Source organism: Cryptotermes secundus, unplaced genomic scaffold (assembly GCF_002891405.2).
Source record: "Cryptotermes secundus unplaced genomic scaffold, Csec_1.0 scaffold899, whole genome shotgun sequence".
NCBI lineage: Eukaryota > Metazoa > Arthropoda > Insecta > Blattodea > Kalotermitidae > Cryptotermes > Cryptotermes secundus.
The window spans coordinates 1131899-1148012 of NW_019731283.1; the positions used below are offsets into that span (position 1 = coordinate 1131899).

Here is a 16114-nt window from a genome sequence, read left to right on the forward strand (position 1 = left end):
TGATGATGATGATGATGATGATGATGATGATGAGGATGATGATGATGATGATGATTTAGAAGAAGTGAAGAAAACGTGACTAAACATAGGCTACAAGTTTTAACCGAAATGGCTACACTGAAACGACTCCACACGAGTTTAATATTTAGATAAATATTCATTGAGGGCTCAATGTGCCCACTCTGCTGCTTCTTTGTGACGAGTGCAAAATCCTCTGTTTCTTCGAGAAAGTCGTCAGTAAAAATGAAATTGTCATGATATTCTTGGAAATACATAAAAACCATTAGGAACAAATAAAGAAAATATTAAAATCAAGAATCGGAAACCGTGGTAGCTCAGTCGGTATAGTGACTGGCTATGGGCTGGACGACGGAGGGGTCGGAGTTCGAGTCCCGGTAGGGTCAAGAATTTTTCTCTTCACCACTTCGTCCAAACCGGCCCTGGGGTCCACCCATCCTCTTATCCAATGTGTACCGGGGGGTAAAGCGTGACGCTGACCACTCATCTCCAGCTAGTGCCGAGGTCAAGAAAATGTGGATCTATACATCCACTCCCCCATACGCCTTCATGGCGTAGTGCTTAATTCTTTGAGCACAGGGACAGCTTTACCTTAAAATCAAGAATCAGAAAATAATTAAAGTTCATTGTATATTGTCTTTGCTGAGATGGTCATTATTAAAACTTCATATTCACGTAGGCGCTCAACACCAAACTGGGATATTACGTAATCACTTCCACTGCATATGCGTCAAGGCCGCGATAAGACAAAAAAGCGATAATAAAACCCTCAGAGTTGAATGAAATAAACGTCTTTTTCTCTNATTTTTCTGTGTTCGGATATTAGATTTGAAACGATACTTAGGTTTCTGTTGTGAATCACCGGGTGTCATTGTGTTCGCCGTGGAGGTAACGCTTTGTTCTAAGTCCGTTCCGTTCCGTTCCTACTAGACCCGTTGATCAATACGCCATTTCAAAAGAGACGTATGAATTTTTACGAGCAATGTAGATATTCTGGTGCTTGCTAGAGTAGGAAAACATGAAATTATTCTTGTTTCCTCCTCTGTTCCTAAATCCTACTTTAAAAAAAAAAAGGACATTCAAAAGAGCAGGTTTTGTCTACTTATAACGGCACAGAGAAGCCGATATCCGTTACGCTTATGAAACCGTATGAATTATGTATCGGTGTGTTTTTCGATCAGTGGTTTCTGCACCATGGAGATGTCGCAGTGAGGGAAATCAAGGGAAACTGAAGGCACGGAGACCGGCCATCTTCTGAGGTTCAATGGACTGTGCACAGATTCGACGAGGCAAAGAGAATGAGAGACGAATTCTCCGCTCGCAAAGAAGCACGCCTACTAACACGTGGAGACGAAACGGACTCAAATTAACATAGCTATATCTTGAGTTATTCTTACTTCCAGCGTTCTCAATTACTAAGATTATATAGCGTCAAATAATAATACTATGACTGTTTAATTGACCGCCTCTGTGGTCTAGTGGTCACAGATCCTGAGGTCGCGGGTTCGATTCCCGCCCCTACCAGATTTTCTGAGTAGTAGTGGGTCTGGAACGAGGTCCACTCAGCCTCGTGAGGATAATTGAGGAGCTACTTCAAGGAAATAGCGGCTCCGGTCTAGGAAACCGAAATTAACGGCCGTGGGGATGCTTTGCGCTGACTACGCGACACCCTCTATCCGCTAAATTTGGCACTAACTTCGCCTGCAAGCGGCGGTCGCTCGGTCGGTATAGTTCGCTTGCGGACTCAAGCCACGGAGTTTGTTTTGTTTGTATGACTGTTTAATTACTAATTGGAAAGGACGTGGAAGGAGGCGTTCGTGCCTTATCCAGGAATTTGCCTAGATGGGCTGAGGAAAGTAGCAACAAACCATGTCAAAATTGCCAATCTCCGGGCCTAGATTTGAACACAGCACCTCCTGAATGCGAGGTAGGATTGCTAAATATTCGACTGCGATGTTCGCTACGGAAGTTGAGAATAAGAAATGTGATTACACGATTTAGAAGAAAGAAAGGTATAGTCTGAGCTAACCTAACCCAACGCAGGAGAAGAGTGAAAACACCCATTAAGTTATTAACATGGGTGGTGCAGCTGGGTTCGAGTCAGTGTACGCGGAAGGCAGAGAGAGAATAAGCGGTAACCTAGTTGGTTGAGGCATTATGCTACAAGTCAGAAGGTTGCGGGTTCGATTCCCGACGAGGTCATTGGATTTAAATTGACCTAATCCTTCCAGCCGCACTATGGCCCTGGAGTCGACTCAGCCTCTAGCCGAAATGAGTACCAGGAATTTCTCTCTCGGTAAAGGGCAGACGGCGCGTAAGAATGAAATCCTCACAGCCATCTGTGAGCAGATTGTCTAGCAAATGTGGGAATGTATATAGGATATTGGTGGGAAAGCCAGAAGGAAAGAGACCATTGGGAAGACAAAGACGTAGGTGGGTGGATAATATTAAAATGGATCTTAGAGAGATGATAGACACTGGATTGATTTGGCTCAGGATAGGCATCAGTGGAGAGCTCTTGTGAACACGGTAATGGACCTTCGGGTCCCATAAAATGCTGGGAAATTCTTGAGTAGCTGCCAACTGGTGGCTTCTCAAGAATGGCTCAGCACCATGGAGTTAGATAATTAAATCAATATATATTCCGACTTATGACACTCAGAAAATGTCACATTTTTCACGGGTATGCCTTGTTCATGTTTGACCCTCATGGACACACTGTTCTCCTCGTCTCAGGTAATCACAGCACGTTTCAAAGAATATGAAATGAGCTTTGGGAATTTCCATTAATAGTGACGCAGACGAGAGAAGAATGGGAAAATTGCTTGCGAAACACGCGGTGATTCGTGTAACATCTGTTTCCACACGTACCTAAGAGGAGATATAGGCCGCGCCATAGCTCAAGCGGTTAGTCGCTGGTTTCCTACCGCGGCAGTCCGGGTTCGATCCCGGGTCTGGTCAAGTGGGATTTGTGGTGGACAAAGTGGCGCTGGGGCAGGTTTTCTTCGAGTACTTCGGTTTCCCCTGCCAATCTTCATTCCACCAATTGCTCCACAATCACACTCTCTTATCATCTGGGGCTGGTACAATAGGCCAGAAGTGGCCGCAGTACAAGGGACTTAGTCCCACCCCACTAGCAATAAAAAGAAAAAGAGGAGCTATACTGGGGAACACCCATTACCACATATATGGATTCCTTCGAGTCAAGATATTCTTGTTTATTTCTTCCCGAATGCCTCTTCCTTGTCAGGCCTCACCGCTGGTAGATTTCCAATTTATTTCCCTCTACTGCGGTTTCCTTTCGCCTGGAAACATGATCTGCCAAGTGTGTACTGCTTTCAGTGTGATAGACTTCACGTTGTTCCCAGCGGAGTGTCCCACAGGCTCCTGGCATGCATTATGAAATGTGTTGAATTCAACTTTAAGTCAATTTCCGTAGGAAGGATCATAGATAAACAGCACAGCAATCCATCTTTTATAGCATTATAATGTGGAACGCAGTTCCCAATGGCCCCAGTTTATTAAACTTATTTTCATCCTGTTTATAAATTGAATTTCAGCTAAACAATAAATATGTTAAATAAACCAAGCAGATATCATATTTTCAACAGCGTAATAAAGCACGAACGAAACCCGTTAAACTGTATGTGGGAAACATGGAAAAGCCCAAAGCCCATATATGGCTCTGTGTAAATGGACTTAATTTGGTAATCGTTACTTCTGAAACAGTAAGTTTTAAAATAATGCACATGGGATAAAATTATCTCTTATTATTAGCTACAACTTTTTCTTAGGAAGATTTTATAGGTATCGCGGTAGCGTAGTTGGTTGAGGGGCTATGCTACAAGCCGGAAGGTCACAGTTTCAAGTCACGAGGAGGTCATTGAATTTTTTTTTCAGTTGACCTAATCCTTCCAGCCTCACTATGGCCCTGGGGTTCACTCAGCCTCTAACAGAAAGGAGTACCAGAAATTAATTAAATAATTTTCCTGGGGCGTAAAGCTGACAACCTTACCGCCATCTTTGAGCCGATTGTCTAGATAATGTGGGACCCTCAACGTCTCACAACCCTGTGATCCTTCACGACCTGGTACAGGGTTCGCTTTACTTTTTTTTTACTTTTACTTTAGATATTTTTTTACTTTGGCGCTACAGCCCCAATTTGGGCCTTGGTCTACCTCCATGGGACTCTCCTTTTCACTTCGGTTTACTAGATCTTAGACATTCGGTAGGACTCCTTGGGCAGGTGATCAGCTCGTCACATAAACCTGTACATAAACACTACGCATCCATGCCTTGAGTGGGATTCGAACCCACGATCCCTGCTTCCGAGCGAGCGAAGACAGTGCATGCCTCAGACCGCTCGGCTCTATGTAAGTATATTTGTTATTAATGTTTAGAAATTAATCTAGCCATTCCCATAAAGTAGTAATGCTTCTTACTTAATTTGTTTGTGCTAGCAGACGTTATCAAAAGCCGCCCCACTCTAGGAACCGACTCTTTAATTATCAGTGCAAAAGTTAATTAACATCGAATAAAACACGTTGAGATATGTCAAAAAGACGAACATGTCCCTTTGCTTAATTAATTAAGCCTGCTCCATGAAGAAATTGGGGAGTGGAGGTATGGCTTCACCATTCTTGATCTCGGTATTAGACGGAGGTGAATGTTGAGTTTCACGCCCCGGCCACTTTACCTCCACGGAAAGAACCGCCGGTAGACATTGTGTAAGAGGCTGGGTGGATCTCAGAGCCGGTCTAGACACTTTGGTATAGAAAAGAATCTCTTGCTATTCTCGGGAATGGAACCTCGGCTATCCAACGCTTAGCCCATCTCTATACCGATTCAGCTATCGCGGATCAAACATATACATATAATTAATATATTGTCACGTGTAGGGGGATTCGCGTGACGAAAGTAGCGGTTCTACATCGGATGATTGGATTTATTGGTGTTCTCTTACAAATAAACATATGAACTAACATCTTCAGCACTTCAACTATTGAATGTTCTGTGATTCGAGTCTGTACGAAGCCAAGTCCAGTTCCGTAGCAGTCTCCCGTTCTCTCTGCTGGCCAAATTACTCTCGTTTCATGCCTCTCGGTGGCTGGGATGTGAAACACCTCCTTGAAGGGTCCCCTATTTTGTATCTGCGGTAACTGTCTGCCTAACGGCCGCCCCATAGCTCAGCGGTTAGTCGCTGGCTTCCCAACCCCGCGGCGGCCCGGGTTCGATCCCGGGTCTGGTCAAGTGGGATTTGTAGTGGACAAAGTGGCGCTGGGGCAGGTTTTCTCCGAGTACTTCGGTTTACCCTGCCAATCTTCATTCCACCAATTGCTCCACAATCACCCTCACCTATCATCTGGGGCTCGTACAATAGGCCATAAGTTGCCGCAGTACAAGCAATTAAAAAAAACACTTGAGCTATGGCACCGCCTTATCTCAGCGAGTTAAGAGCTTATTTCTTGTAGATCATTACCGAATCTTGTCCCTCACAGTTCCCCATTCACTGTTTGGTTTCCTGTCAACGTTTGACAACCCCCATTCGCGATACTGTATTATTATTATTTTTTTATTGCTAGTGGGGTGGGACTAAGTCCCTTGTACCGCGGCCACTTCTGGCCTATTGTACCAGCCCCAGATGATAGGTGCGGGTGATTGTGGAGCAATTGGTGGAATGAAGATTGGCAGGGGAAACCGAAGTACTCGGAGAAAACCTACCCCAGCGCCACTTTGTCCACCACAAATTCCACTTGACCAGACCCGGGCTCGAACCCGGGCCGCCGCGATGGGAAGCCAGCGACTAACCGCTTGAGCTATGGCGCGGCCCTCTCCTTGCCTTCGTCAGGTGAAAGTAGAATAGACCATTTGAGGCCACGGTACTAAGAGATTCACTCTCACCCATTTCTGTAATCAGACTATCAAGTAACGTGTAGGAGTAACGATCGAAGCTCGCTGAAATACTGGCATACTCGTCTCTCCTCATTTTAATCGTGATCAGTTTTACAATTCATTATCGCTCCCCCACCGTCAGAGTGGCTATTTGCCTCGTAATAAACCGAGCAGTGTCTTTAGTGAAGCGATGCAATTAACGGGTCATGACCCACTGCGCTTTGATTTGCGGCTGTGGGTACTGAATGACAGGCTTTTGAACCCATTACAGGAGTAGCAGCGTTCATTCAGCGAGACATCACGCGGACCATCATGGCTGCTCTTCACGTTGTTCCGTCTGTTTCAAAGCATTTCTTTCAGTCTTGTTAGAGAGTTACTGCATAATTTGCCACTGCCATGTGTCTTAATTTGGCTCTTCCTGACGACAGAAGAAGAGTTATATTAATTCAAGACGAGATTTATGACCCTGTATCATGTGCCTGGTTGTAATAGACGCCTCCGTTAGTACCATTAAAGCGAGAGTCAGTAACAGGCCAGAATAGAGGAGAGGTAAGTATCGACACAGCGGCAGATAGTAATTGTGGCAGGCAGAAATTCAAATAATGGTAAAATGTTGTTGTAGTTCTTTTCTATTTGTCTTCTCGTCTGCTGTCCAAAAACATAAAAATTAGAATATTCAAAACGATCATTTTGCCTATGGTTCTGTATGGGTGTGAAACTTGGTCTCTGACATTAAGGGAGGAACATAGACTGAGGATGTTTGAGAACAGGCTGTTTTGAGGAGAATATTTGTACCGAAGAGGTATGAAGTGACAGGAGGTTGGAGAAAACTGTATAAAGAGTAGCTTCATAACTTGTACTCCTCTCCAAGTATAATTAGAATGATCATGTCAAGGAGAATGAGGTAGGAAGGGCATGTAGCACGAATTTGGGAGAAGAGGAATGCATATAGGATATTGGTGGGAAAGCCAGAAGGAAAGAGACCATTGCGAAGACCAAGACGTAGGTGGGTAGATAATATTAAAATGGATCTTAGAGAGATAGGATGGGATGGGATGGTATAGACTGGATTGTTCAGGCTCAGGATAGTAACCAGTGGAGGGCTCTTGTGAACACGGTAATGAACCTTCGGGTTCCGTAAAATGCTGGGAAACTCTTGAGTAGCTGCAGATTTGGCTTCTCAAGAAGGGCTCAGCTCCATAAGTAAGTAAGTAAGTAAGTTTTTTTCAATTATATTATTACCTCGCCCGTATTGTCTTGCGTCAGTAATGACACTTTTCTTTCCGTACACAGGGGAGCTGGGCAGAATTCGTAAAGCCTACTTTCTACTTTCCTATTGAATAGAGTTATAGTCCTGCACGTCTGTTTATTATCGTTGTTTCATTTTATTTTTGTGAAAACTTATTACTCAAATACAGATTGTACCTACATCAAATTTCTCGGATATATCCTCGAAGTTTCTCACCATCGCCATGTTTGTAGTTGTTGACTTACAAACAGTACCTCACCCTCAAAATGCAGATATGTTCGTGATCTGTACCCATACCACATTTCACACATCAAACCATAACGGTTCGTTAGTTACCGCTTTCAAAGTGGAAGGTAAAAAGAATTTCGCGCATCTGCTGTGTTGTTGTTTACATGTCAGAAAAATTGCCTTTTTCGGTTTCTGCTACCATACACAATTTTAAGACTCAAAATTGTCATAAATTCACGCGTTCTTCATGTCTTAAAAGGTAAATTTAAAGTTGTCCCTATGTTTAATTTAGCCCCACACCATGAAGACGTATGGGGGAGTTGAGGTATAGCTCCATCATTCTGGACCTCGGCGTTATATGGATGTGAGTGGTGTGAGCTTCACGCCCCTGCCGCTTTACCCCTTGGGAAAGAGCCCTCAGTGCTCATTGGATAGGAGGCTGGGTGGACCCCATGGCCAGTCTAAACGCTGTAGAGTACGTATTATCGAAAGAAAGTGAAATATCTTTGAGCAGTTTAATCCCCTTTGACCTAATGCATATGCCCAGGAAGCCATTTTGTCTTATCTTAAATGATTTTCTAGTTAATATGAAAACTAAAATGGGCGATAGTGTAGAAGAAATACGAACTCTAGATGGTTTTCCTCTGGTGAGAAGAGATGTTGCGACTTTGCGGGTGACAGACGATGCTAATTCTTCGAGCGAAGTCGGTCGGTATATCGTTTCCGCTTACCCCCCCACACCACCGCCTTCTTATTCATCTCTGGCTAATGCATGTGTAGTGGCGGGCGGTAATTCTGACTGAATGAAGAATTGCCGCCATCTGTACGCCCGAGGCGAGACGTGGGCTACAGCTCGGATCAAGGCTCCAGCATTGCCGATGCTGATGAGGAGGAAGAGGGTGTTGTTTGTTAAGAGACGCGTGGTTTCAGATCGTGGCTCAACAAACCTGCTCGCCTGCTCGTCCTTATGGGGGGGGGGACTCAAGGCCAGCTAGTGGAAACGTCTCAAGAGAACACTATCTTCATAGTCACCGAAGCAGTTACTACAGCATGAGTAGGCGCGAGTTGAATGCTGTCTGACTCGTGAACTGGCCGAAGATTTATCTGCCCATGTTCATGAGGATGCCTACAAGATCATAGTGAAAGTAGATATTTGACAGAACTTTTATGGTGGTGATGATTATTATTTGGTTATTTAACGACACTGTTTCAATTGCAGAATAGGTGTAGGGTTGAATGAAGTGAGAAGATGGCAATGAATAGCGACTACAGAAGGATTTTGAAGGAGGCAGTCTTGGTGTATTTGAAGCCAGTATCCGAGCATTCACTTGAACAGTGAGGGAAATCACGAAAATATGAGTCAGAATAGCTGGTAGTCTGGGCGAAATTCGAACTTGGTACCAAACAAACAAAAACAAACTCCGTGGTTTTAGTCCGCAAGCGAACTATACCGACCGAGCGACCGCCGCTTGTCGGCGAAGTTAGTGCCAAATTTAGCGGATAGAGGATGTCGCGTGGTCAACGCAACAAATCCCCACAGACGTTAATTTCGGTTTTCTAGACCGGAGCCGCTATTTCCTTGAAATATCTCCTCAGTTATCATCACAAGGTTAAGTGGACCCCGTTCCAGACCCACTACTTCTCAGAAAAAATGGTAGCGTCGGGAATCGAACCCGTACCTTTGGATATGTAGCCAGCAACTCTGACCACTAGACCACAGAGATGAAAATAGAAATCTCCTTTGTTACCACTACACCATTATGCTTGATTATGAGAGTGATGAGGAAATGGTTGTTATGAAAGAGGGAAGTATGAGGCTAACGCAACAGTCATATTATTATGGGGATGTAAAATTATCTGTGGCTTGTTTGGTGAAAGGGAGTGAAGTATCTGCTAGAACAGGCAGTGCTCAGACAGAGATGAACCATGTACCTGGCAACTGTGGAGATTATATGACTGATACAGTGATTATGAGGATCAGTGATGATAAAGAGAATTACAGATTTGTTGGATGGAAGAAGCTGATAAATGCATTGAGGTATTGCCACAACATTTGTTAGGATTAATGGAGGAAAACTATTAAACCAGCATTTATGAAAATGCAAGAGTAATGGTAGTCAGTTATGATTACAGATCTATATTCACAGTGAATTATTAGACAAAGAAACAACTTTCTTCCTATTTTTGTTTCTGTAAAAGGACTGCTGATTATATTCATTAATAATCTTAGGTGATCTGATTTTTCTAGTTCTGATTCATTCATTCATCAGTAATCTGTCAGACGACAGGTTCACAGTCTCTTCCAAAACAGTTCCTCCACTTAATGCGATCTCAACTTTCTCCTTCAAGTAAAAATATCCTCTTTTGTCCCCAAGGTCATCCAGCATCTTCTTACGTCTTCTTCCTCGTCTTCTTGTCACTTCTATCCACCCCTTTATCTTTCCTTCAGTAACTTCTTTTAGAAGGCAGTTTCTGCGTAAAACATGACCAATCCAATTAGCCTTCCGTTTTCTTATTTCATGTAGGATATTCCTCTGCTCATTGACTCTAAATAACACTTCTTCATTTCTCACATAATCGGTCCAACTGATCTTCTCCATCCTTCTCCAACACCACATTTCGAAGCTTTCCAGGCGTTTCTGATCTACTGCCCTAAGTGTCGCATACATGGTATCTCTGTTTTTTGAAAGAGACTATCCAGGAAAAGTGATAATGTGGTAGTTTTTCCATTTGCTTTCCGCACCGCAGTACAACAGCCGTTCAAACCACTCTGGTCATGCCTGTTGCTATACAAACTTGAACCATCTCGAGCATCATTTGCTCTGTGCTTCAAGTCGCTGCTGATGACACTGCTTCCGGCATCAGTTTTTGGTTTTTGGTGTCTCTCTTCGTCTGATGCCTACCCTTTGACCTGTCTAGGAAGGGAGCCCCTGCCAGTAGCTACACTACCACTGATATAGCTCTCAGGGTCCTTGGCATACTCAGACTCCCTCAGCACAATAAGGTGGAGACACCAATGAGGGGCTAGTTCTGATGCCATTTGATTAAATATCTCTTATGTCAACATTTTGAATGTTCTGATGGATGCTTCTCTGTTGCAGGGTGGTGGTCATATACATGATCTGACGATAGGGTACGATATAAATGGGAAGGATTATGTATTGGACCTTCGCCTAAACAGGTAACTCAAGGTTTTCCTCATAAATCCTGTTATGTGCAGATGATTTATTTACCTGTTCAAGTAAAGCATTTGAATATTAATTATCCTTTCATCTCATGTGTAGTCTTTGAGGGGGCCGGTTTTTGAAAAGTTTCAAAAGCAAAACTCTGAAACTCATGTCCAGCCCAATGTAATATTAATTGACGCATCATAACAGTAGCAACATGATAACTGTAAATCACACAGGACCTCAGTATCCTAATATGTACAGCTTGAAATGAGTCTCATATTTCTTTAATAACATTTTTCTTTTGACAAGAGATAGTATTCAAATTAATCTTAGAGGGATGGGATGTGAGAATATATTAGCTGCCTTGGGATTAGATCCAGTGGGAGACTATTATGTTGATGGTGCTGAATCTTGGGTTTAGTGCCATTGTATTTTTGAAGAACTGGATAGCTTTTGGATGTGGTTGCCCGGATCATTGACTCTAGTCTCATAGGCAACTGTCACTGTTTTGAAGAAACCTGCTGCCAGCCTCTTCATGGTATTTACATTTTACTTTAAATATGGAGACAGTAGGTTCATCCAAACATTAAAAACATGTACAAAACTATACAATGTCATAATCCTGAAGGCCTCCATCTAGAGCTCCTTGACCATGGAACATTAATTCTCATGTAACTGAACGTTTAACCTCTGCTTTGGAAGACCCTTTACGAGGGAGTTGGCTCTGAAAATGTTGCCACCATAATGATTAGGCAGCTGGATTAGAAATGAGATTATTGTGGCATATGTTGGACATCTCATTAACTAGTGCTCTCTGCAGACAGAAGTTACAAAAATCTGTTGTGTTTGGTATGTTACTAAACTTGAGAGGTTCACATTACATATATACATGTATTTTGATCGTTCTGTTCATTTGTCATGCAGGTCCAAATAAAAGTTTTTTGTTCTCATAATAAAATGTTTTCAAAATAAAAAATATTCAGACATAATGAACTGAATTAGCCAGATATGTTAATGTTTTGTTTTTTTTTCAGTATGAAGGTTTGTTTTTGATGCATTGAAAACATTTGATTTTAACGTGTAGGTACATTAGTGTGCATATCTTGTCGCCATTGCAGTATTGATGCCAGGAAAGGAATTTAAATATTGAACTGTTCACAAAGTTCCCTGTTACTTATTTTATTATGAAGGGTATCTAAGAACTTGTAAGTGTCCAGTTTATGGGAAGGTCAATTGATGTTTGTGTATGGTTAGGGTTTTGTAAAATTCCTAACTTTCGCCTCACAATTTGAAATCTTCCCCCTGAGACAAGCAGCAAGTGGCTTGGGTCAAGCTTGAAGCCAGCTGCCCTTTCGTAAATCAGTTAATTTAATGCGTAAAACAAGGCCGAGTTCTTTAGAAATTCTAAACTTGACAGGGGGAGTCATAAATTTAGCAGCGTCGTTTCCTGCTAACCCAAAATCTCAGTTTGACAGCCACGCAGCAGGTGGCAAAGTTCACCCCTAAACTGTACACTAGTGGAGATTCGCTTTCCTAATTGGAGGAGAATGATAAGCAACCTCCCAGTCTGCCCGGTGCAGCCAATCATCATCTGAAGTGGGAGGTCCTTTGCCCAAATTTTGAGTAACCAGGGCAAGTATTTACCATTCAGAGGGTGCTTGGCAAGGAGACTTTTGAAAGTTACGTTCACCAGGGTACATATGTTAGGATCCCTATCAACACGCCCTGAAAGGAATCTAATTGCTCTACCGGAGCTAGCAGAACCGAAGAAAAACGGTTACAAACTGTAACCATATTTTATGAGACTGAAATTCTTGCTCAACCAAATGCATGAGAATGCTATCATAGCCATCTTGGCTTTCTGATATAATCTACCTTAACATTGGCTTGCGTAACTGTGCCAGTGCATGCAGTCTGCGGCTTAGTGTTTTACACTTTAATTTTATGTGGTGGTGTGAATGTAGTTATTGATTTTGTAGACATTCTGTTGAAATTTAAATGATTAAATTAATTTTCACAGTTCTCATGTGCACCGTTTCTTACCTTTTTTTTGTACTCGCAGCAGTAGCAGCAGCAGCAGCAGCAGTAGTAGTAGTAGTAGTAGTAGTAGTAGTAGTAGTAGCAGCAGCAGCAGCAGCAAGAGCAGTAGGAATAGTAATGTGGAAGGCCATGCTTTTTATTCTTGTTTGTCACTGACTGAGACGGGGGTAAGTTTCAGTATGGTTATGACTCTTGTCCACCCACGTGACATTCATAATCTGATGTGGCTTATGAGCGTCAAGCTCCCAGTAAAAGGGAGATCCCAACAGCAGCTGTGCTCACACCACCATGACTGTTACATTTGTCAGAACATGTGATTGCAAAAAGGTGTTTTACCTGGTGTGGGATTAGAACAATTTCAGGCCTAACCTTGAATGACTGAACAGTTGTGTGCAGTTATGCCTGTAGTATTTTATTTTGGGGCGGTGTTCTGTCACAATTTTCCATGACCAGAATTGTTTTTGAGATAAAATGTTTGTAAAACAATGTTTCAGTAACATAAATAATTTGATTTTTTCAGGGAGCTGGTCCCAAAATCATACTTTGAAAGATATCAGCACAATGGGCAACATGTTGTAAATAAACCGACTGGAAAGGTGAGTTGTTATCACAAGTTAATACCTTTCTTATAATTCTGATGTAGCATTTGTTAATTAGAAAATAATTGCTTTTGTCTATTAAATATCATGGTGTCTCTGTTAGTGGTTCCTTTCATAAATTATCACCAATAATGAAAACTTGCTATAGTAGTGTGGGACATGAAGCTGCAGATGCAGTTTGTAAGTTACATGCTTCCCTCACTCTAAGGTTACAGCAGATAATAATAGTTTCCCCCCAAAATTTCTCAGGTCTTCTGTTTTTATTAGTCTTTTCTTCTTCGAGCTTGACAGCTGATTGGCAATTACTGACATTTTATTGAGGTTGCATATAGTGGTTCCCTCATTATGTTTCATTTCAGATCCCACAGGAACTCTTTGTTCCATTTCAAGTTCCTTATCTCCAAAAAAATCATAACTATGTCACCAAGTAACACATATCTGTACATGCACATACATACTGGAAAATGTGTGTGTGTGTGTGTATATATATATTTGTGTATGAACTGTATTGCATGCCTGAATTTCAGAGCAGGAAAGAACACATTTTGTAGACAATAAAGTCATCCCACATGTTAGAGTGTAATGTTTTTTCTTCCTTCATCTTCTTCCTTTGGCTTGATTCTCATGTATAAACTTCTTGATCATTATTTTGTTATATTCATTACCAGCTATTTTACCATTTCTTTTGCCATTAACTTTCTGTTGCTATTATTGTTAGCATTGCTAAATAATCCTTGTGGTTGATACATATCACTAAATTTTATTTGAATCATTTATCATCATCATCATCATCATCATTGCCAAGACCATGAATTTGATACAGACATCACCCTTTCTATGCAAGTGCCCTGTCAGTATGCCAATGTAGTTGACTGATTCTTAGGATTCTTGTTTCATGTTCAGAATATCTCATCTTCACTTCTTGGCCTGAACACTGGTTGTTGCAATTGAAGTGTTTACAGAATGTTTCAGTCCCGCCAGGAATGTGTTGCTTTTGTACCTAAAGTACAAGGTACCAAAGTAAAGCGGCCTCCGTAGTCTAGGGGTAACGTTCCCACCTCGTGACTCGAGGTACGCGGGTTCAAACCCGGTGGAGGTCGTGGAATTTTTAAGGGCGGAAAAATTCAGGGAACAAGTCCTCCGGGAGGGACTTTAAGTCGTGGGTCCCTTGTCATAGCTTTACGGCACGTAAAAGAACCTCATGTCCCAAGGGGACCACTGAGCCAAATTCAGGATATTTCCCACCCAACAGTAGTCTCTAACACCTCTGGTAGATGGGGGAAGCATTGAGATACCGCTGAGCCAGTAGAGGCCGAACTCGCTGGCTGAGTCGGGACTGACGGTACGCACCAGTACCGGTAGGGAATAGAGACTGGTAGAATATCATAGGGGGACGCACAATGGACCAACAGTTGGTCTAAGTGCATGTGGAAACCCACCCTCTCCAATACAATACAATACAAGTACCAAAGTACCGAATATCATCACACCTTCCTCTCACATATTTTCCAATTATCATTCTTTCATCCTTACCATAATCTAAGTCAAGCTGTGGACAAATGTTTTGAGACCCCTTCTTCTGTTTACAATGTATCTGTTTTCTGGTTAACATAGCACAACTTTCAGTCAAGTCTGTTCCTCTCTACAGGATGTTGAATTGTGCCACTACCAGGGGAAGCTCCGAGGCATTCACAAATCATGGGCAGCCATATCTACATGCCATGGACTCAGGTGAGGGGCACATAGTCTGAGATTTGTTTTCAAGACAATGTAAAGTTATTCTGGGTAGAAACGTTGAAGTTATCCCCGTCCTCAGGTTTCACATGATGAGATCGTGCAGGGGAGTAATGCAAATAAATTCTCTTTCATGCTTTCCCTGACTGCTATGTGCAGGCAAGTGGTCAGCTGTATACTTTGGCTGCCTTTGCCTTCCACCTCCATAAATGTATTAATAAGATGCATGCTGCTGACATGAAGTTTAATGCTTTCATACTAATATCTTCTTCATCTATGGTACTACAATGCAGACATTATCTCCTTGACCTCCTCAGCATTGTTTATCCATTGGCAATAAAATGTCTCTTGTCACTTCATTTTAACATTTTCTTTCATATACTTTCAAGAGTTATAGAAGAATGGCCCTGTTTTTTATTATTTATGTTGTTTCATTTCATTTGTATTTAAAATGATTTCTTTAACTGAAAGTTTTTGATTTAGCACAAAAGCAGTGTTCTTCAAGACAAGAGGTCTGAGCACAAAATATAGTACTAACTGCAAGCTTTTTAGTATAGATTTCCACATGAAATTCTATGAAGTTATATAAGTAAATCCCCAGTAGATCTACTCAAGATTTTCGCTTGCTTTTATGGAACCCAAAGCTTTATTTCCATGTTCAAAACAATCCACCACTGGACCCTGTCCTGAGCCAGATGTGCCTCAGTCTTCCAAGAGCTTTCTTCCCTTTGCATATTCCAACAAAAATATTGTACTTATTTGTGATCTTTCCCATGTATGCTACATCTTAGGCCCATCTCATCTGCCTTATGCCATATTTGTGCATTTCAGTGGTGTGATATTTGATGGTGAAGAATTGCATTACTTGGAGAGAGGATCAAATGATGAAGGAGGAGGGGGAGAAGAAGGAGAAGAAGATGATGATGACAATGATGATGATGGCGATGATAATGACAGTAATAGTGATGATGATGGAGGAGAAGAGAATGGAATTACAGCTTTGCATTTCCTCTACCGACATGCCGATGTGAAGGCAAATCAAACTTGTGGTGAGGAAGCTGGGTTTAATTATTTCATACTCATTTAAAATATTTTATTTAGTTGTATGATCTGCACTGAATTCTGCAATTTTTGTCTGTGACATCACTGAATTCACTGTAACTTACTGAAATGCCTTATTAAGA

General features: G+C 42.0%; 1 protein-coding gene across 2 annotated transcripts in view; it reads left to right on the top strand.

Moving 5' to 3' along the window:
- The window catches only part of LOC111866919 (mucin-5AC), a 227427-nt gene that overhangs the window by 179084 nt on the left and 32229 nt on the right, over positions 1-16114 (top strand). The window contains exons 3-6 of one of the 2 annotated variants that reach the window (XM_023856288.2): positions 10489-10568; positions 13118-13193; positions 14845-14927; positions 15762-15979. In XM_023856288.2, coding sequence (XP_023712056.1) covers positions 10489-10568; positions 13118-13193; positions 14845-14927; positions 15762-15979 — 457 coding nt within the window. The remainder of the gene's footprint in view (positions 1-10488; positions 10569-13117; positions 13194-14844; positions 14928-15761; positions 15980-16114) is intronic. The other variant, XM_033752471.1, reaches the window with a different exon arrangement.